Source organism: Rhinoraja longicauda, chromosome 8, assembly GCF_053455715.1.
Source record: "Rhinoraja longicauda isolate Sanriku21f chromosome 8, sRhiLon1.1, whole genome shotgun sequence".
Classification (NCBI taxonomy): Eukaryota; Metazoa; Chordata; class Chondrichthyes; order Rajiformes; family Arhynchobatidae; genus Rhinoraja; species Rhinoraja longicauda.
The window spans coordinates 20,992,364-21,013,908 of NC_135960.1; the positions used below are offsets into that span (position 1 = coordinate 20,992,364).

A 21,545-nucleotide genomic window follows, 5' to 3' on the forward strand; every position below is an offset into this window, starting at 1 on the left:
TATTGACTGGTTGCATCATATCTTTATTCAGCAACTTGAATACTGGCCGTCTATAGGAGGTGAAACATCAAAAAGACACTCAGCATCATCAACACCCCCCTGACCATGGTCTTATTTCACTCCGGCCATCATGAAGGTATAGGAGTGTGAAAACTCTAACATCCAGGTTCAGGAACAGGTTCTTCCCAACAACCATCAGGCTCTTGAAGACTACAAACTAGGAACTGACTTGGTTGCACTTGGGACTTTTAGCTTTTTGTTTTATTTTGCATTTTGGGTTTTTTAATTATATTAAACTTTTTTGCCTGTTGATCTATCGAATACTGTGCTTGCAAACCTGTTGTGCTGTTACATGTGAGAATGTCATTGTTCCGCTTCGGTACATATGACAGTAAAACACCGTTGAATTAGGTAACAAAGATAAAGTGGGACAAATTGAAGGATTAACGACATCAGCTCATGTATATCTAAACAGAATTATATTGATGTGTAAAATTCCCTGCTATTCGCTACTTTCCAGGTGAGGGCTCAAACCCTTGCCAGTTGATTAATGGCCAACCATTTGCTGTCCACCTTGGACGGCCATGATGGTGTAAAATGAGCATTAACAGATTCAGTTTCCATCACTCAGTTTTACTATTACATATTACTCTGAAATGTAAGTCAGTGACCTTCTCTTAATAATTGCTGTGACAATTTACTAATTAGTCGAGTGTTTAAGATAATCTGCTGCAGTGGTGCAGGGGCAGCATAGTGGTGCAGCTGGTGGAGCTGCTGCCTCACAGCAGCACAGACCCCAGTTCGATCCTAATCACAGGTGCTGTCTGCGTGGAGCTTGCATGTCCTTCCTGTGACCATGTGGGTTTCCTCCGAGTGCTCTGGTTTCCTCCTACATCTCAAAGAGACGGGTGTTTGTAGGTCAATTATCCTCTGTTAAATTCCCTCTCATTGTAGGGAGTTGATGAGAAAGTGGGATAAAATAGAATCATTGTGAATGGATCATCGATGGTGGGCTGAATGGCCTGTTTCTAAATTAAACTAAAAAGAACAAATTTTCTGACAAAGCCAGTGATTTACAAGGATCGCTTTGTGCAATAAGGTGGAGTTTGTAACTTGGAGCAATTATATTTTCTGGGGCAAACTGACACGTTTTGGAAAGTATCTCCTTTCCCCAAAATTTCAACTTTATAAATTTACTTCAAAAGATTTTTTTCATATACTTAAAAAGTAAGTGAGTGAAGTTTAATTAAAACAGCTATCAAAAATAGTTTGCCACATAAAATGACCATGATTCCCCAGTGCCACCCTGCCACTGCTGAATGGCATGATTTTAAATTAATTATATTGATTTTTTAAATAAATAAAGTTATTTTCCAGTCAGATTTTATAGTTTTTGCCATACGTTCTTGAAGCAACCTTGTATCCAAAAAAACTGGTTGATTTTATTTAACTCTCTTTACAGGCCTGTCAACTAGTTTAAACTTACAATGATTCTTAATTAATTCATGCTTGGGCTTTGGGAAATTTGAAAGTGGAGCCACCCTTACAATTAAATATTTTTAAGACTACCAAAGAAAAATTGTTGAAGCTAAAATTACACTAAATGCTCATTTTGCTTAATTCTCCAACTCATTTTGTTTTAGATGCACTAATTTCAGCAGAAAATATCATAATATCCTAAAATATAAAAGATAAGAACAGAAGTACACCACCTCGTCATTTAATCCAGCTCTATGAATTAGTAAAGTTATGACTCACATCAGAGTGCCGTCAATTCCACAGTATATTCTTCTTAACTCTTGCCTCCCCAATAGACTGATCGTTCTCCAACTTCCCCTTCCCATTCAATTATGTTAGGGTAGAACTGCCATGAGGAATTGTGTAAGAAGGAACTGCAAATGCTGGATTAACGAAGGGTCTCGACCCAAAACATTACCCATTCCTTCTCTCCAGAGATGCTGCCTGTCCCTTTGAGTTACTCCAGCACTTTGTGTCCATATGAGGAATTGTGTGGTTCTTTCCATTTGACTTCATATTTCCTTCTTCTTACAAAAGTCCCAAATGTAAGGTACTTCAACATGGGCAAGGTCCAGAACATTTAATCACAACTGCTAAACACGGTAGTTTTAACCAGTTCAATTCCAGTTATATGCTGAGGTTTTTTTGGGGATGTTAAAATTACCTCTTCTCCATCTCTCCCCATGTTCTTTGAAGTTGGATAAGTGGTTATTCTTTCCATGTGCACTCCCTGTCTGGCAGACAGAAAATCTCAAATTGTGTTGAATGCTTAATAGTTTAACTTGGATGACACATTTCCGTATGTCAGACAGTTAATAGGATTTAAAAAGCAAGAAATAGCAATATGAAGACTTCTGGTAAACATGAATACAATTGCCAAAGATGCCATAATCGTGGCAGTAGAACTTTGCAAATGAATTGTTTAAACTGTCACATCTGTGCTGATTATTTATAGTTTGCATAATTATTTTTTTTTCATCTATCAACTCCAGGCATTCCTTGCCATTTCTGTTCATCAAATAATTACTTTGAACATGCTCCTATCCAAATGCTGCAGTAAATAACTCTCTGAATTTTGGAGCTCAACTGCTGTCTCATTAAGTATTTAAGTACACTTGTCTGCTTGATAAGTGTGCATTTTCCAATTCATCATGCAGTTTACAACCGAAAACCCAAATACAATTATCTTGGCAATGCCACTGTTTCCTCTGTTCAACAGTAGTTTATTTTCCACAGCTTGCTTTAACATGAGACCCAGTTTTGCCTCCCAAATTCCCATCTGCCTCATCTCCAGGGGATTAGTACAATGGACTAATGGGAATATTCTGAGAGCTGGCTTTGAATCAATGGGCCAATTAGTTTATGCAATAAGAAAATATGAGAAATTATTTGGTGCAGTATAAAGTAATTTAAAATAATTGCAGTGTTAAGAATCAATCAAAGGTAACACTAACATTAAGAGTAAATATTGAATGTCTAGTTAAAAATCAAACTGAAAGTAATATTTATCTGCCTTCTAACGAAGTTTTACCTACATTATTTTTGTTGAAACTCTTACTACAGGTCTTTCAATTGATTACACTGCAAACAAGCTATACTGGATTAGTTCTGGCACCGGAACCATAAACAGATGCAAGTTGGATGGTTCTAATTTAGAAGTGATCAGCATAATGGCACAGCACTTAACCAAAGCCACTGCACTGGCAGTTATGGGTAAGTATTAAACCATTATGATATACCAACATGAGACAAGGATTTTGTGCTTTGTTAATTGAAGGATGAAGTTCTTTTCTTTTGATACTTCTGGGTAAATAGCACACAAAAAAGTTGTCACTTAAGACATTTGTGAAGAAATAATACAGTGACCATTTGATGTTGTATGCACTAAATGCACAATGTAGTAATTTAACTCCTTTGAACTCTACTTCTAAAAATCTCTTCCAGTGACTGCATGGATACCAAATTTCAGAATTGAAGTTCAGCATGCCTCATTATGAAGTTGTGTATTTACTAGATGTCTAACTTATGGTCTTTTGTTTGCTTGACCAGCACAGGCCATTTCCTCTGTTAGGACATAGTACAGGTCAGACTCTTTAGGTCAGGATGCAGATGCTGTAGAAAAGAGAGATTGCCTTTTTCAGTACTGTAGAAATCACAGTTTTCACTTCCAAATACAGCTTAAAATCATACCAACAGGCCATCTGGTCCAACCAGAAAGTCTGCTCTTTCTAGGCAATTAGCCTTAATCACATTTTATGACCTTCTCCATCTATGTGTCCAGGCAATTTTAAAGGCCGATAGTAATTTCTTATATTGCAGACAATCCTGGGATTGATTTCAACATTCTCAGCAAGTAAGTGTAAAGAGAGTTCTCGCTCACTGTTCAAACAGCCTACATTTATTTTTGTACTTAAGGTTTCCATTTTCGACAAGGACAGTTTTGTATTGCTAAAAATAATTAAAACTCACAAATGCGATTAGGAAGAATGTACTGGTTGCAATATACTCTCAAAGCTTTTCAAACATCATAGAACTTAATTTCTAAATCATTACTTGTGATTATGGTTGGATAACATAGTTTTGTTAAAATTCTTCCTCCAGGGGTTGTGACAACCATTGGCAAAGTCATTATTTATTGTCCACCCCTGACTGCACTTGAATTGAATGAAGAGCATTGATGTCACTCTGAGTCTTTAGATTTTTGACTTTAGAGATATGTGAAGGTAGAGGTAGAGATAGAGTCATATGTGCAAGACTGGATAAAGATGGTAGGTTTCCTTTACAGGAGAACAGGATACAGGAGAAGTAAATGGGCTGTTTTCCAACATTCTCGTTGTTTCATAGTCACCTTTATTGATCTTAATATATATATTTTTAATTTTAGATTAATATTTTTTTTGTTTTTAATCTCCCAGCTGCCATGATGAGATTCAAATTCATGTTTACAGAAAAAAACGCTATTTCTCACACTATTTTATTCTTCAGAGGATGATTTAGTATTTATGATTATTTTTTATGATTACTTATGATGAGTCATCTGTGATAATGAGTCATCTGTGATAATAATAGACAATAGACAATAGAAAATAGGTGCAGGAGAAGGCCATTCGGCCCTTCGAGCCAGCACCGCCATTCAATGTGATCATGGCTGATCATTCTCAATCAGTACCCCGTTCCTGCCTTCTCCCCATACCCCCTGACTCCGCTATCCTTAAGAGCTCTATCTAGCTCTCTCTTGAATGTATTCAGAGAATTGGCCTCCACTGCCCTCTGAGAATTCACAACTCTCTGACTAAAAAAGTTTTTCCTCATCTCTGTTCTAAATGGCCTACCCCTTATTCTTAAACTGTGGCCCCTGGTTCTGGACTCCCCCAACATTGGGAACATGTTTCCTGCCTCTAACGTGTCCAACCCCTTAATAATTTTATACGTTTCGATAAGATCCCCTCTCATCCTTCTAAATTCCAGTGTATACAAACCTAGTCGCTCCAGTCTTTCAACATATGACAGTCCCGCCATTCCGGGAATTAACCTAGTAAACCTACGCTGCACACCCTCAATAGCAAGAATATCCTTCCTCAAATTTGGAGACACAGTACTCCAGGTGCGGTCTCACTAGGGCCCAGTACAACTGCAGAAGGACCTCTTTGCTCCTATACTCAACTCCTCTTGTTATGAAGGCCAACATTCCATTGGCTTTCTTCACTGCCTGCTGTACCTGCATGCTTCCTTTCAGTGACTGATGCACTAAGACACCCAGATCACGTTGTAAATCCCATTTTCCTAACTTGACACTATTCAGATAATAATCTGCCTTCCTATTCTTACCACCAAAGTGGATAACCTCACACTTATCTACATTAAACTGCATCTGCCATGCATCCGCCCACTCACACAACCTGTCCAAGTCACCCTGCAACCTCATAGCATCTTCCTCACAGTTCACACTGCCACCTACCTTTGTATCATCGGCAATTTTGCTAATGGTACTTTTAATCCCTTCATCCAAGTCATTGATGTATATTGTAAATAGCTGCGGTCCCAACACCGAGCCTTGCGGTACCCCACTAGTCACTGCCTGCCATTCTGAAAGGGACCCATTTATCCCCACTCTTTGCTTTCTGTCTGTCAACCAACTTTCTATCCATGTCAGTACCCTACCTCCAATACCATGTGCTCTAATTTTGCCCACCAATCTCCTATGTGGGACCTTGTCGAAGGCTTTCTGAAAGTCGAGGTACACCACATCCACCGGCTCTCCCCTGTCAATTTTCCTAGTTACATCCTCAAAAAATTTGAGGATGTAATCAGTGTTTGAAAATTGTACTCAGACAATAGGAAAAGGGATGGGTTTGGAAAAATGCATTTAACATTTTCAACACAAAATAAGAAATTATCTTGAGAGGGTATTCGCATATATTGAAAAAAAACATTGCCCTATTCATTGAAATTTTTAACCTTTGGAAAATTCATGCTTTTATATATATATATATATATATTTTTTTTTTTTTTTTTTTTTTTTAATTTTCCGGTCAATACAATACAACAGATTGACCATACAGTTGTGATACAGTTGTGAAAGTTAAATAGTATGAAATCATTGTATCAAAAATAAAACAATATAATCACACATGATATTTTCTGACCGATAAAAAAGGTGTAGGCAGAAGCCAAAGCTTATTGTGCCTACCCTTAATACTTAACAAAATATAATTTTTAAAAAACACAACATCATAAGTCAGAAGCAGATAAACAAAACATAGAAAGAAACACAAATATAGTCAAGAATAATCATTTCTGTCAAGTCAGTCATTTCTCAGTGCTGATCACATATGTTGTATCTTTCAAATATAATATTTTTGAATGTTTTCTTGAATTTACACATATTACTACACTCTTTTAATTCATTGTTGCAATTTATTCCATAAATTGACCTCTTTAACAGTCACACATCTATTTTTCACATTTGTCCTTACTTTCTTTTTTTCAAACATATAATTTCCCCTGAGTGGATACCTGCTCTCCCTCACTGAAAAAAAAACCTTGGATACAGTCAGGAAGTGTTCTTTCTTTTGCTCTAAACATTATTTGTACAGTATTAAAATCTGCTAGGTCCATACCTGATTGTTTTAGTAGTTCTCACTATGATCCAAAAACATCGGTATTTATGGTGATAGACTCAAGACTCCAAATGTCTCTTTTTTAACTTAATTAATGCAATCATTTAATGTATACATACATATAACATAGAAGTCATTGCTGCTGCCTTCCTATCTGTGGCAGAGTCTACATGCCTATTTTATATGACCAATTGTTTTCAAGATTCAGCTCATATTGTTTGTAGTAATAATTTCAAATTGGTTTATTGCATTTAATTAAGTCAGCCTTTGTTGTACAATTTGAGTATTTAATATTTTGCTAATTCAAAACATGACACATAAGTAGTAGTTGTACTTGCAGCAAGGCTACTGCATGCACTTATCACCTTGATCTATATTGAGACTAGCCTTGTTTTTTGGTGAAAATAGGGCCAAAAATCAATAGATTAAAAAAAATGATAACTTCAAAAGTAAACTTTACAGGACATCCTTAACTGATGAACAATTTTGATTGAGTTTGAACAGTTCAGATTTGACTGGTTCAGATGTTTCCCTTTATGTGTAGCTCAAGAGCAATGTTGGAACATAATGATTTGGACAATTTGTTCCGAAAATTCTGTTCCAAGTTTCCTTATTGGCATAATTTCCTTCCAGTGACTAAAAGTACCAAGTGTAAAACTTCACTTGACCTCTTGTATCTATAAACACTTAGCCAACCAGAAGAAACAAAACCCATGATCTTCAAGAAGAACATTGAAATAGATATTCTATACCACAGCACAACAATGGTATATGCTCGGCATGTGCATTTGATTAAAATCTGATCACTCAATGTGATTGGACATTCTGTATAAACAGTTTACTGCTTGACATTCCCTGCACAATATCAGAGATGTAGTATAGTGCCATCTCACGATAACGTGAAAACTAGAAGCATATTTTGAGTTCAGAGGATGTTGCCAAGATGGAGGATGATCACATGTTTCAGAAGGGCTCCAAGATATTTAATAACATAATCACTCAATAATGTGTAATAAGTGCAAGAAACTGATGATAACTTAATACAACATACATGATGAGGTTATGCTCAGAGGCCACTGGGTTTATTTGTATGCCATGCATGCTTGACTGATTTTTCGATAACAAAACAAAAGTTTGCAAGTGGTGATCACTGCAGTTGCAGAAGTCAGCCTTTGCCAAAGGTTGAAGCTCCAGTCCTTGATTGGTAAAAGGACTCAAATTGCTTTGAATCACTACATGGGGTCTAGTTCTGAGAATTCTAGCAGGACAGGTCATCCACTCATAAGTTCATAAGATCATAAGTGACAGGAGCAGAATTAGGCCATTCGATCCAGCAAGTCTACTCTGCCATTCAATCATGGCTGACTTATCTTTCCCTCTTAACCCCATTCTCCTGCCTTCTCCCCATAAAATCTGACACCTGGACTAATTTTATCTTTTCTCCTCAGTTTTTGGGAAGCCCATCCAAACATTTCTTCCCTTTGCATCCAATCTCCCAGCCCTACCACTTGAGGATAGATTTGCTAAGGGTGCCTCCTGTTGTTCAAGCTACAACCAGTTTGTAGGTTTCCACCATTACACATGTTCTTCATGTTCAACCTTTGACCTGTGCACAGAGCACCCAGGCACCTGCCTTGGCCTATGTGATCTCCCAGTTGCCAAACATTTGAAATTCCGTTCCCATTCACAGACTGACCTTTCTGTTCTGGACCTCCTCCACTATCAGCGAGGCCACACACAAATTGGAGGAACAGCACCTCATATTACGCTTGGGTAGCTTACAACCCAGCAGTGTGAATATTGATTTATCTAATTTCAAGTAATCTTTCCATTCCCTCTTTCTCTGCCCTCCCCCACCCCAGGCATCTTGCTAGTTTCACTGTTCGTATCCCTTCATTATCACCTCTTCCACAGCCAACAATGGATCATTGTGGGCTCCACCTTTCCCAAATTATCAATGCCGGCTCTGATTTGTTCTGTACCTTTTCCTAACTCTAGTTTCCCTCTCCCCTGACTCTCAGTCTGAAGAAGGGTCTCAACCTGAAACGTCTCCCATTGTGTCTATCTTCGATGTAATCATGCATCAGCAATTCCTTCCTATACAATACTTTGGACATACTGCACATTAGAATATTGCTCTCTTCCAGGAGCCTGGTTAACCGTTGAAGCATCCATATATTAACACTTGCACCCAAGCACTTTCTGACGCAAATTATTTTGGGAATATGTATCATTCTTTAGTTCGGTACCTTATTATCACCTCTACAACAGTTTCACTGTTACAACGTCACTCCTTAACAATTATTAGGTTATCTTTAGCAAACTTCCTCCTTCAATCATCTTAGAGCTAACAAGGTTATGGTGACCTGGAGAATTAGCAAATCGTTTGTTAATGTATAAAGTATGAAGTTATTTTAGAGTTGTGAGATCTAAATGAAAATAAGCGAATAGAATAATTGTACATTTTTATTTTGCAGTAGTTTCACTTAAATTATGCTATAATTATCAGCAAAGATATCAAATATGCTGACATCACATTGAAATGTTGTTTATTTTCACAAAAAAAAGTGTGTGCCAAGATAATGTTTATGTTTGCATTCCTTCTGTTGATTCCGTTGATTCCTCCTGTTGATTTATACACAACTAATTGGTCCACTAATTATCAGTCCATCACCAATTTTCCGGCACCCTTGATTTCAGAGCCTTGCTGGATTATCCGTTATGCCAGCCCAACACAGGTCGCGGCCTCTGAGAGGAATCAAATGGTACCGGAACAGTCAGCCCGGGCAGTCAGGGGGCTGAGATGCCAGCCCACAAATTCATCCTTGGAAGTCAGCCATGGGTACGGATCTGCCAGAGTTCCAGAGCCCTGGTTGCAGGGGGCAAATTCGACCCGCCACTCGGGTCGTGGAAGTCCCGATGAGGTTAAGATCGGCCGCCTCACTTTTCCTAAGTGCCACATTCCTGGGGTGGGAGACTTCTGGGGGGGATTTCAATTGTTCTCTTGTAATTTTGTCCGGATTAAAGGAGGTGCCGGACCACCAGTTGCCGGAATATTAGTTGCGGTCCTGTACTTACTTGGAGTAGTCAATTGTGTGTTCCTGGTTCATCCAAAACCTCTTATATTTGGCAGAATATCATCCTTAATTCCATAATCTTCATTGAAGTAATATTTTAGCCAGGTAGCTCTTCCAACATAGGAGAAAATATCATATGCATTATTAATTTGTGTAGATTCGTATGCTGTTCATGTAAAGTGAGCTGGAGAGTATTTAGTATGCCAACGGCATCGACACCTCAAAAACAAATTGCATTTTGTCAGTGAAAGAAGCTATTAATCGTTTTAAATGATGAATGGTGATTTCAACATCTGAAGCAAAACAAAAATAGTTGTCAATTGTAACTAAAAATAGCATGTACTAAAAGAAACCACAGTATAAAGACATAAATGAATTATTTTATATTTTGCAGCTTTTTTTTAATCATACTTTGTGTTTGTCCGGATGAGGAAGGTGAAGAAGACAATTTTTTTCCCCAATTGCTACAATTCTATACATGTTAAAGTAAGAGTTCAAAATAGCAATTTGGGATTTAATTTGCTTCTGAATTAACATGGAACCAAAGGCTTGAATTTCAACCTCTGTTAGTGGCTAAGCTTTAACAAGGGTCAGAGTTTACATTGCTAAAGGCTGCAGGGACTTGCAGAGAAATATGCCAGGCTTTCATGCAGGCAACCTCCTCAGAAGAGCTGGTTTGCCATCTTTAGCATATTAATAGCTTATGAAGGGTGAAATTAAGAGTTTTGATTTTTTATTTTGTACGTAGGTGTTGGCACTAAGAAGGGAAAGCAAAACAAAAACACTGTTTATTAATACAACAAACCTGCAAGTGATTTCTTTAATGGTTCTGTGAAATGTTCTGTTCATTCTGTCCGAGTAAGAAATCGCTTTGAAATGTTTGCTGCAAACCTGTTTGAAACCTGTTTCATATGCAATGAACTGCATATTTGTAAATATCGCAGTGTGATCTGTACATTTTTAAGTCTCACTGGGTTCTTTAACCTGGGACTGTTAATGCAGCCGCTTTTTGGGATTCAGTGTATCACTTAGGTGAACATCAGCAAGAATGTCGTGACCTACACCAGGCAGCCTCATGAACCCCTCCAGCACATCTCTAAAGGAAAATAAACTAAACGAAACACATGAGGAAAGTGATAGCATATTTACATGTGGAGGATAACCTTCCTCAACTTGGTGGAACACTAAAGTATCACGTCAGGTGATGGTAGCTGTTTGCAACCTTAACCTGCTTTATGTCTGACCTTTTGTTACACTTTGCCAGTGCCTGGCAAGCTCACATTGTTATCCTATATTAGAGGATCTCTCAGGTGGCAGCCCACAGTTATGCATGAACAAATGATTGTTTGTATGTTTGCCTGGGTGGTCTATGGTTATCAACTATACTAAAGGCTGGTTGTGTTTCCAGCAGTGGTGCAACCCAATGAACATACATAACAATCAAGGCGCGCTGCCATCCCCACCACTTACAACCAAATGCACATCAACTTCAAAGGGCCTTCACTCTATTAACATCTTGCTGTTGTGCAGAATTGTTTTTAATTTTTTTTGCCAGATCTTTCGGCTGCTGCCAGTACAGCCATGTCCCATGCTAGTACCTAATCCCAAACGAAACCCAGCAGTCGAATGGGATTTTCTCTTTTTAGCAAAATTCATTTGGAGCTTCATCAGTTCACACATCTGCCTTATCGACATCAAATCCACTTTCTCCCACCTCACCATATTCACCAAAAATAAAACAGTCTGAAGTCTATTTGGGTCTGAAGAAATGTCTCGACCTGAAAAGTCACCTATTCCTTTTCTCCAGAGATGCTGCCAGACCCGTTGAGTTACTCCAGCATTTTGTATCTATCTTTGGTGTAAACCAGCACCCGTACTTCCTTCCTACACAGTCCAAACTGTGCTTTGTTCACCTCCCACTGCTTAATACCAATGCATACTGCATCATTCCATACATGTTAAAAGTCGACCTCCCCCACACTAACCAAGGTCAGTAAAGGGTATCAATTTATTTACTGACTCAAATTAGCAGAAATTATGTTATAATGTGCAAAACATCAAAGTGCAGACCCTGGCAAAAGAGCTAAACGATTAATCTTTTTCTTTGAGATACATTTGTGTTATGTGGCTTCAGAGGTGAAGACAGACTTTTTTGATTCCCAATGTCAGATAGCTAAGATGGCCTTGGTGCACATCCTTTCACCATTAGCTAGTTAATGGCTGAGCTGTATTTCCCTGTCAGCTATGAGTTGATGACATGTTGCATCAGACTGTGGAACAATTAACGATCAGTCCTGGAATATAAATAATCTTGAGATGGCATTAAAAATGTGGAGCTGCATGCACCTGTGTGACTCCCTGATCTATTGTTCCAATCATGCAGCCGCTCTGCATTAATATTGAAGACACAATGGAGCATTGTGAATCTCGTGCCTGAATTTAATTTATCCAAATTAGCCATTCACATGCACAAAGGTCTGACTTGGTCTGCAATGGCCTCAATAATTAAACCTTCAGGCATGAAGCAAAATAGTGCTTTTAATGAAAGTGAAGTTCTGTTTTACTTGATAGGTCAGTGAGCCTGTAGTTCAATACTGCTGAAATGAAGAAACAAATGTTGCCTTTTCCGATCAATGTACATTACATTCAGCAAAATCTGAAGGGCAGACAAAAATTTTGTTTTTGCATGTGTGATTTGATCCTGCCCAGTTCAAAGGCCAAAAGGAATGTCTGGTAAACTCGGGACATGATAACCACTGGCTTCTCCCCATATCCCTTGATTCCACTAGCCCCTAGAGCTCTCTCTAACTCTCTCTTAAATCCATCCAGTGATTTGGCCTCCACTGCCCTCTGTGGCAGAGATTTCCACAAATTCACAACTCTCTGGGTGAAAAAGTTCCTTCTCATCTCAGTTTTAGTAGTGCTTAGTGGTGTTAATTACGGTTGCTGTATAAAAGCAACTTTGACCTGAGTCAGAATGCTGTGGATTCTTACAGAGAATTGAAAACAACTTGCTCAGCAGTTCTTGCAATATCGAGGGAGAACTGTACAATAAGATAGAGTCATAGGGTCAAAGACTAATTCAGCATGGAAACGGGCCCTTCGGCCTTTGTCAATGCCGATCAAGATCAATTGCCTGCATTTAGCCCATAACTCTCTAAACCTTTCTTATCGTTGTACCTGTCCAAATCTCTTTTAAATGTTGTTATAGTGCCTGCCTCAACTACCTTCTCTGGCAGCTTGTTCCATATTACCACCACCTTCTGTGTGAAAATGTTGCCCCTAAAGTTCCTACTAAATCATTCCCCCGCTCACTTTAAACTTATGTCCTCTGATTTTTTATTCCCTACACTGACTATAAGACTGTGCTTTCATTCTATCTATTCCTTTCATGATTTCATACACATCTATCAGATCACTCCTTAGCCACCAGTGCTCCAAGGAAGAAAGTCCTAGCTTTCCCAATCTATCCCTATATCTCAAGCCTTCGAGTACTTATAAATCTTCTCTGCATTTTTGCAGCCCAATAACATCCTCCCTGGAGCTGATTAACCACAACGGAGCACAATACTCAAATGTGACCTCACCATTGTGTTATACAACAATAACATAACAATCCAACGTCTATACTCAGTACCATGACTGATGAAGGCCAATGCACCAAAAGCCTTCTTTGTCTAACTGTGATGCCACTTTCAGGGTACTGTGTACCTGCACTCCTAGATCCCCCTGCATTGCAACACTCCCCAATCCCTCAGTTTTGGGAGCTAAGGAACATACATAAGAAGGAAATTTGGAGGGATAAAGGGGCAGGAATAATATTAACTCTAACAGATAATATTAAGGGATATCCAAAAAGATTTTATAAGCAAATTAGGAGAAAGGGTGTAAGTAGAGAGAGAATAGAGCCCCTCACAAACCAAAACGGTCAACTCTGTGTGCAGCCACGGGAGATGGGTGAGGTCTTCAAGAGTATCGTTCCTCTGTTTTTACTGTGGAGAAAGACAAGAAGACTGGGGAACTTGGGACAATTAATGGAGATGTCTTCAAGATATTACACTCGAGGAAGTGCTGGATGTCCTCAGGCATATGAAGATAGATACATTTCCTGGGCCTGATCAGCTATATCCAAGGACACTGGGAAGCTGGACAAGAAATTACAGGTGCCCTGGCTGAGATATATGAAACATCATTAGAAACAATGCATTACTGGAAGACTGGAGGGTCGCTAATGTAGTCCCTTTATTTGAGAAGGGCTGTAAGGGAAATCCTAGACACTATGTACCAGTGAACCTAACATCTGTGGTAGGCAATTTACTGGAAAGGATTCTGAGGGATAAGACAGAGGGTGATTTGTGATAGTCAGCATGGTTTTGTATGTGGGAGATCATGTCTCTCAAATCTGATTGTTTTTTTGAAGAAGTAACCAAAAAATTTGATGAGGGTTAAGCGGTAAACATTGTCTATATGGACTTTACCAAAGTGTTCAGAGTTTAGAGAAATACACCAGAGAAACAGGCCCTTCGGCCCACCAAGTTCACCCCAACCATCAATCACCCACACTATAGTTCTATGTTATATCACTTTTGCATCCTGCACAATTTTGCCCTAAAAAGATGGTGTAGAAATTTCCTCCCATAGCATACTCAGCAGTTCCCAAAACTCCTCCAGGGATGCAATTGATCCAAGTTGCCTATACCAATCCCTTGCCTACTTTTTCCTAACAAGAATCTCAATTTCTCCTTTCATCCAGGTTTCCTTACTGCCTCTTGCCTTGCCCTCCACCTTAACAGGAACATGCATACCATAACCTCTCATCATCACACTTTTAAAAGCATCCCACTTTCTGGACAACCGGAAAAATCTATCATCTTTTGAATTAGATTTTGAACCAAATCTTTCCTGTCAAATAGGCACTAAAGATGCATTACAAGAATTTCAAAGACATTTGTAGCTATCCCAGCTGTTCTATAATATCTATTACACAACCAGTAGCATTAAAGATTCTTATCTGATCATTATCATATCACAATTTGAAAATCAGGAACACTGCAGCGGCTGATAATCTAAATTAAAAGCACAAAATGTTAAAAACACAGAAAGTCACCAGAACTGAAAGGTCTCTGTCCTGAAATACCTGTTTTTTTTCCACTGATGCTACCTAATCAGCTGGATGTTCCCAGTATTTTCTACCTTAATTTCATTCAATTAATAGGGGATTCAGTTGAATAGGCCCCTAAGCACATCCCTCATTATTTCTTCTCCCATCCAAACCATTCTACCTCTTTTTGGAAACACTTAATTCATACACATATTAACACGTGGTTAAGTTATTGAATTAGTAGTTCAAACTCTATGGTCTAGATGTATAAGTCCCAACCAGCCAGTTAGGGGAATTAAATTTATAATGCGAAATTATCCAAATGTCAAAATACCTCTAATTTAAAAAATATATATCTATGGTAAACACGAAAATGTGGAATGGTGTAAAAATCCAATTAATTCACTTGATCAAGGAAAGAGATCTGTCATTCCTTATTCACAAAATGCTGGAGTAACTCAGCAGGTCAGGCAGCATCTCAGGAGAGAAGGAATGGGTGACGTTTCGGGTCGAGACCCTTCTTCAGACTGATGTCAGGGGGGCGAGACAAAGGAAGGATATAGGTGGAGACAGGAAGATAGAGGGAGATCTGGGAGGGGGAGGGGAAGAGAGGGACAGAGGAACTATCTAAAGTTGGAGAAGTCGATATTCATACCACTGGGCTGCAAGCTGCCCAGGCAAAATATGAGGTGCTGTTCTTCCAATTTCCGGTGGGCCTCACTATGGCACTGGAGGAGGTCCATGACAGAAAGGTCAGACTGGGAATGGGAGGGGGAGTTGAAGTGCTCGGCCACCGGGAGACCAGTTTGGCCAACGCGGACCGAGCGCAGGTGTTGAGCGAAGCGATCGCCGAGCCTGCGCTTGGTTTCGCCGATGTAAATAAGTTGACATCTAGAGCAGAGCAATCAATAGATGAGGTTGGAGGAGGTGCAGGTGAACCTCTGTCTCACCTGGAAAGACTGTTTGGGTCCTTGGATGGAGTTGAGGGGGGAAGTAAAGGGACAGGTATTACAACTCGTGCGGTTGCAGGGGAAAGTGCCCGGGGATGGGGTGGTTTGGGTAGGAAGGGATGAGTGGACCAGGGAGTTACGGAGGGAACGGTCTCTGCGGAACGCAGAGAGGGGAGTGGATGGGAAGATATGGCCAGTGGTGGGGGTCCCATTGTAGATGACGGAAATGTTGGCGGATGATTTGTTGGATCCGCTGGCTGGTGGGGTGGAAGGTGAGAACGAGGGGGATTCTGTCCTTGTTGCGAGTGGGGGGAGGGGGAACAAGAGTGGAGCTACGGGATGTAGAAGAGACCCTAGTGAGATCTCTTCTAAGGTAAGGTCATTCCTTACCTTTTCTGACATATGTATGACTCTGGACCCATCTATAAGGTGAGGTCTAAGTGGTTCAGTCACAATGGGCAGCGTGCTGCATCACAATGTGTGGTGAGGTGCATCACAATGGGAGGCCTGTGCATTCATAATGAGCAAGACAGTGCTGTCACAATCAGTGGCACAGTGGTGCTGCAAGTACTGTCTTCTACCTGTGGATTTTCCCCAGGTGCTCTGGCTTACTCCCATGTCCCAAAGCTGCGCTGGTTATTAGGTTTATTGATCACCAAAAATTACCCCTCCTTGGGGGAGAATCGCTGGCTTGCTAATGAGCTTGCTTGAGGTTACAGAGAAATGTGGAGGAATGGGATTAATAAGATTTCTCAGACAGGTGGCATAGACATGATGGATTAAATGATCTTCCCCCAAGTCATAAGAAAATGCACAGCACATCAAAATGTTTACTGCAATCGCAGTGCTACGTAAATACAAAATACTGCATACAACGTAAAAGCAAGGCGTCTTCTCTCAGGTTTCTGATATTCTGCATATTTGTAGTTAAAAAAAACTATCGACAAAGAAAGTCATTATCTTGCATTATACAATGGCATACCCACTAAAATTCAACGGTCAACAGTGATGGAATATATCCTCCTGCATAGATGACTGCACCTGCAGAAGCATTCAAGAAGTGGAACACTATCTGTCGCAGCCCGTTTGATTAGAACCACATGCAACACATTAACCAATTGTTACTTTCACCACAAAATTCATTGCAGTTATGCATATAAAAACACTTGGACAGCATCTATCAAACTCATGTCTCCTACCATTCAGAAGGGCATAGATAGCAGAAGCATGTAGACACAATCCTACCAGATTTCCCTCTCAGTCACGCCATTATGGCTTAGAAATGTACTGTACTGGCATCCGTCCATCTGCAAGAGATGATGGTGCGGCTTGGCATTGTCCTGCTTGGAGAGGGGGATTTTTCATCTGTGGTTACATCTCACGTGCCCAGCAAGGATGAAGTGTCCTCTCCATTTGATTTGGCCGCTGAGCCTGGGCAGGTAAATGGGAATACAAACTTGCCCAGCATCTGCATTCCCCTGTTGACCTGATAGGTTGATTCCAGAGGAACACCGTGGCTGCTACATCTGGGGCCTAATCGGTTGCAGGGGTTGCCGGAAGGCGGACGCGTGAGGGATCAGCTGAGCATCTTTAGAGATTCCAGCTCCAGTGCCTTTGGCTCTCCTGACCCTTACCCACATGGCTATTTAACCCATAGTTCGGACCTGGTTGATGGACGTCAGGATATGTCCACTCGCCGGTGGACCTGCACGTCGCATCTCTGGGGGCCAGAGTTCCTCCGAGATCACCGAGCAGTTTAGCCTGGGACTGAAGATGGCCCCAGTTACCACGTGTTGCCACGAGGAGGCACTGCAAGAATCTTGATGGTGCAGAGGTTATGTACAGGCAGAGGGAGGCTTACGCACTCGGCTCCCTTTTTCGCAAAATTGTTAGCTAGCGGCATCTGGATTTATACCAGGACACTAGACACATGCAACACCCTGTGGCTCGGGCCACCAACACACACTTGGAGATGTATCACTGCTCTTTCATCATTGCTGGATCTAAATCCTGTCACTCCCTATCCAACAGCATTGTGGAATAACCTTCACAGAAAAGAGTGCAAAGTTTCAGGGAGGTAGCTTACGGCTACATTTTCTGACATTTTGCAACACCAATTTCTCCAAAAATGAATACAAAATATGATTTATTTTCAATAATCTCTCTAAAATGACCAGGGAAACTAAATTTTATAGAATTCATTCATTTATTTCCTTACTTTTTTTTGCAATGCTCTTCTGTTTATGCAAACCCACAATATTTCACAATGCTTTTGAATGCGACTTTTGTGACTGACAAGACTAATGTAGTTCTTTCATTAAAAATAGCAAGCTGTGGAAAAGAGGAAACAAAGCTATTTTTTTCCTGAGGTGTCTGAAACAATTAAACTAGTTTTGTAATCAAAAGAGAGTATGAGAGATCAAACAGAAACTAAAATGATGTTGGCTATTAATTTTGATGAATTTTGGAGATGAGAGAAAAAAATAATCTGATTGTTCCATATTTGCTACTTTATGCCTTCAAAGCCTGGTTATAGTGATGTTGAACAACATCAATCATAATTGGATTGTTTCATCTGGTCAGCACCATTGCTAAATCATGCAGTCTGGGCATCAACTGTTTTACCTCCCCTAAATGAACAAAAATCATCTTACTAGAAAGATATTCGGGATATAATTGTCACTTCAATGAAAAAACATTTTGTGATAAACAATCTCAGTAAATGATCTTTTTGTTGGCAGTAAGTGTAATTGACCTTCTCTTTTGGCAAATTCCCTTTTGCAAAATTCTGCTGAGGCACCGTAGCCCACTGAAAGTACTTAAAAAGAAGTAAAGTTACTGAGATTTTTCACAAGTTGGGTATTACTTGTATTTTATCATTGTCCCTGCTCCATGTCTTTTTTTTTGAGGTAGTTGAAAGTTCCTCTACATTACCACAGTGACTAGATTTCAAAAGCACCCAATGGATTGTGAAACCTCTTGTCCCGTCATGAACCCAGGAAACATGCAACATAAAAGTTATTTTGTTAATCTATTTGATGGGTCTGATTCTTCTCTGGACTATCAGAACAACAGCTGGCAAATCAAGCAACTAGACCTCAGAGTAATCCTTCAAACTGCACATTAATTGAATGAACAACTTTCTTCATGGAGGCATATTGAAGGACAAATGTATATCTGGAAAGTACATATTATAACCTTTGGCTGTGGAATGCTTTGGATCAATATAGTCATGTCAAGTTTATGGCCATATGCACAAGTGAGGAAGAGGTACGATAAAAATCTTGCTTACTGCAGCAGCAGCAGCAGCAGCAGCAGCATTGGGGATTAAATATAAGAGTCAGGAAGTCGTAATGCAGTTCCATAGGGCTTTTGTTAGCCCACATTTGAGGTATTGCATACTGCTCTGGTCTCCTCATTACAGGAAAGTTGTGGTGGCTTTGGTGAGGATGCATAGGAGGTTTACTGGAATGCTGCCTGAATTAGAGATTTTCAGCTAAAGTGATAGGTTGGATAGACTTGGATTGTTTTCTTCAGAATGTCAGAGATTGAGGGGAGACTTGATCGATGTATATAAACGTATGAGTGACATTGATAAATTAGATACTCAGAATATAATGATATGAACCATGTACATACAGATAAGATCAGTTTTGCTATGTATCATGCTCAGCACAAACATTGTGGGCCAAATGGCCTGTTCTTTGCTGTATTTTCTATCACCGGTACATAAAGTCAGATCAAACTCAAAACATAAATCATACATAAATTACACATGTAGTGGAAACAAAAATGCGAAATCAAGATATTAGTGCAAACCACAATAAGGAATCAATTCCATGTTAGTACCAGTGATGATCTGGAATGTTCCATTGCTGAGTTTGGATTAGGGTTTGCAGGTTAGTTCAAGAACCTGATGGTTGCTGGAATGTAGCTGTAAGGAAATGTGAAGCATATTGGATTGTTTTACTGCATTTGCAGTGCTGTAATGAAGGGAGAAGTGCAGAAATGCTTTTGATAATCTCTCAACACTCATCACCATGACTTTTGCTCTAGGAAATGGTATGCATTTGATTGTACAGTTGCAGCTGTTAATTTTGGTATCTCCAGCCCTTCTCAGGCACCAATATCCAGTGTCATTTACTTGGTAAAATACTAAATTGTTACCACAAAATGCTTTGCTGCAGCATACTTTACTTTCTTTACAATATAGTATCAAATGGCAGATTAAGGATGTGATATGCTGTAGTGAATAATTGATGAGTTCCCTATGGATTCCAGATCAGATTCCCGTGTAATTTGAATTGCGTGGCTTGACCTCTCCTCTGATCTTGACTATTTTTTGCTCGTCATTGTCAGATCGTCTTTTGGTTCAATTTCCTGCTTCATCATACATTTGATGACTAAAATTCTCTGTGACCTTGTCAAATGCCTATTGAGAATCAAGAAGTATGTAGCTACATTCTCATCATTTCTGAACTCATCACTTGACGACTAAGAAGTGATGATCTCCTTTCCTGAGCTCTTCCTGCTATTCATTTAAAATCCCTTAATGCAACTGGTAGTTTTTATGCAATGCCAGGAGCACTCTTAGTATTAAGATAACTTTTTTTGTAAGTCTCAATTTTAATGTATGTCAATTATATTCACAATTCAATTTCAATTTCAATTTCTGGCATTTGAAACACCTGTGCGGACAAGCAAAATAACAACAATTGAATTTCTACTCGTGTTCTTTTGGAGATATTGTAAAACTTTATTGATGTTGCACATTATTTCCTTGATACTATTCATTTCTATAAAGTGCGATGACTTTTTGATATATTAATATTCCATTCTATCCACACACCCAAATCTACCTTTCCCCACTGTCTCAAAGATTTTTCTGGATATGTCAGTCTTTCACTAATTTTTTGTACCACATATAATTTTATTTTAAAGTCAATTTCAACTTAATATAGCCTCATTATTGATTCTCCAGTTAAAGATAGTATTCTTCCCCAAATAATCAAAAACCATTAATATAATAAGCATTGATATAATAAGCCTTTTCTTAAGTTTTTCACTGACATCCTTGTTTGAATAGAAATTGTCTTTCTTGTAATATTTCTGCATATATATCACTGCATTGTCTTGCGTTGCAATGGTGAAATTATGCCGCAATTGTTTGGAAAGTCTGAAGGAGGGTCATGACCTGAAAATTCAACCATCCATTTCCTCTATAGATGCTGCCTCTCACATAGAATTACTACAGCACTTTGTGCCTTTTTAAAATTAAACATGCATCTGCAGTTCCTTGTCTCTTCTCTAAACTTACAATAACATTTGTATAGTGCACTATCTAAACTAGAGAGTTCCCCCCTTCATGAGCAATTTTCTTGTCATTATTATAATATCCTTTTTGCTTCAATGTACTATTCCTCTGCTTTTCAAATTAAAAATATTTCTTCCCTTTCATTTTTGTTATTTTCATTTTCAGGCATTTATAAGTGGAGTTATACCTTTCTCGTGTTTGTTCCGCACCTCTTTAGAGCTTCAAATGCAACATTTATTGAATCATAGGATTACAGGATAGTAGGAAATCAAGAGATCACTGTATTGCGTACCAGCTATTTGACAGAGCTGGCTATTTATCTGCTTTTGGCAATTCTATATCGATGTCGCCTCTGTCCCATGGTTCTTTGCTAACAACTAATTGTGTCAAATTATCTCAAACAGTTTTTGATGGTTCACATAGATAAAACATATAGAATCGGATTTCTTATATGCAAGTTTGATG

At 39.2% G+C, this 21,545-nt stretch overlaps 1 protein-coding gene across 1 annotated transcript in view; it reads left to right on the plus strand.

The window, feature by feature from the left end:
• The window catches only part of LOC144595762 (low-density lipoprotein receptor-related protein 1-like), a 1,259,652-nt gene that overhangs the window by 895,001 nt on the left and 343,106 nt on the right, over nt 1–21,545 (plus strand). Inside the window, exon 32 of the mRNA XM_078403382.1 lies at nt 3,082–3,231. Coding sequence (XP_078259508.1) covers nt 3,082–3,231 — 150 coding nt within the window. The remainder of the gene's footprint in view (nt 1–3,081; nt 3,232–21,545) is intronic.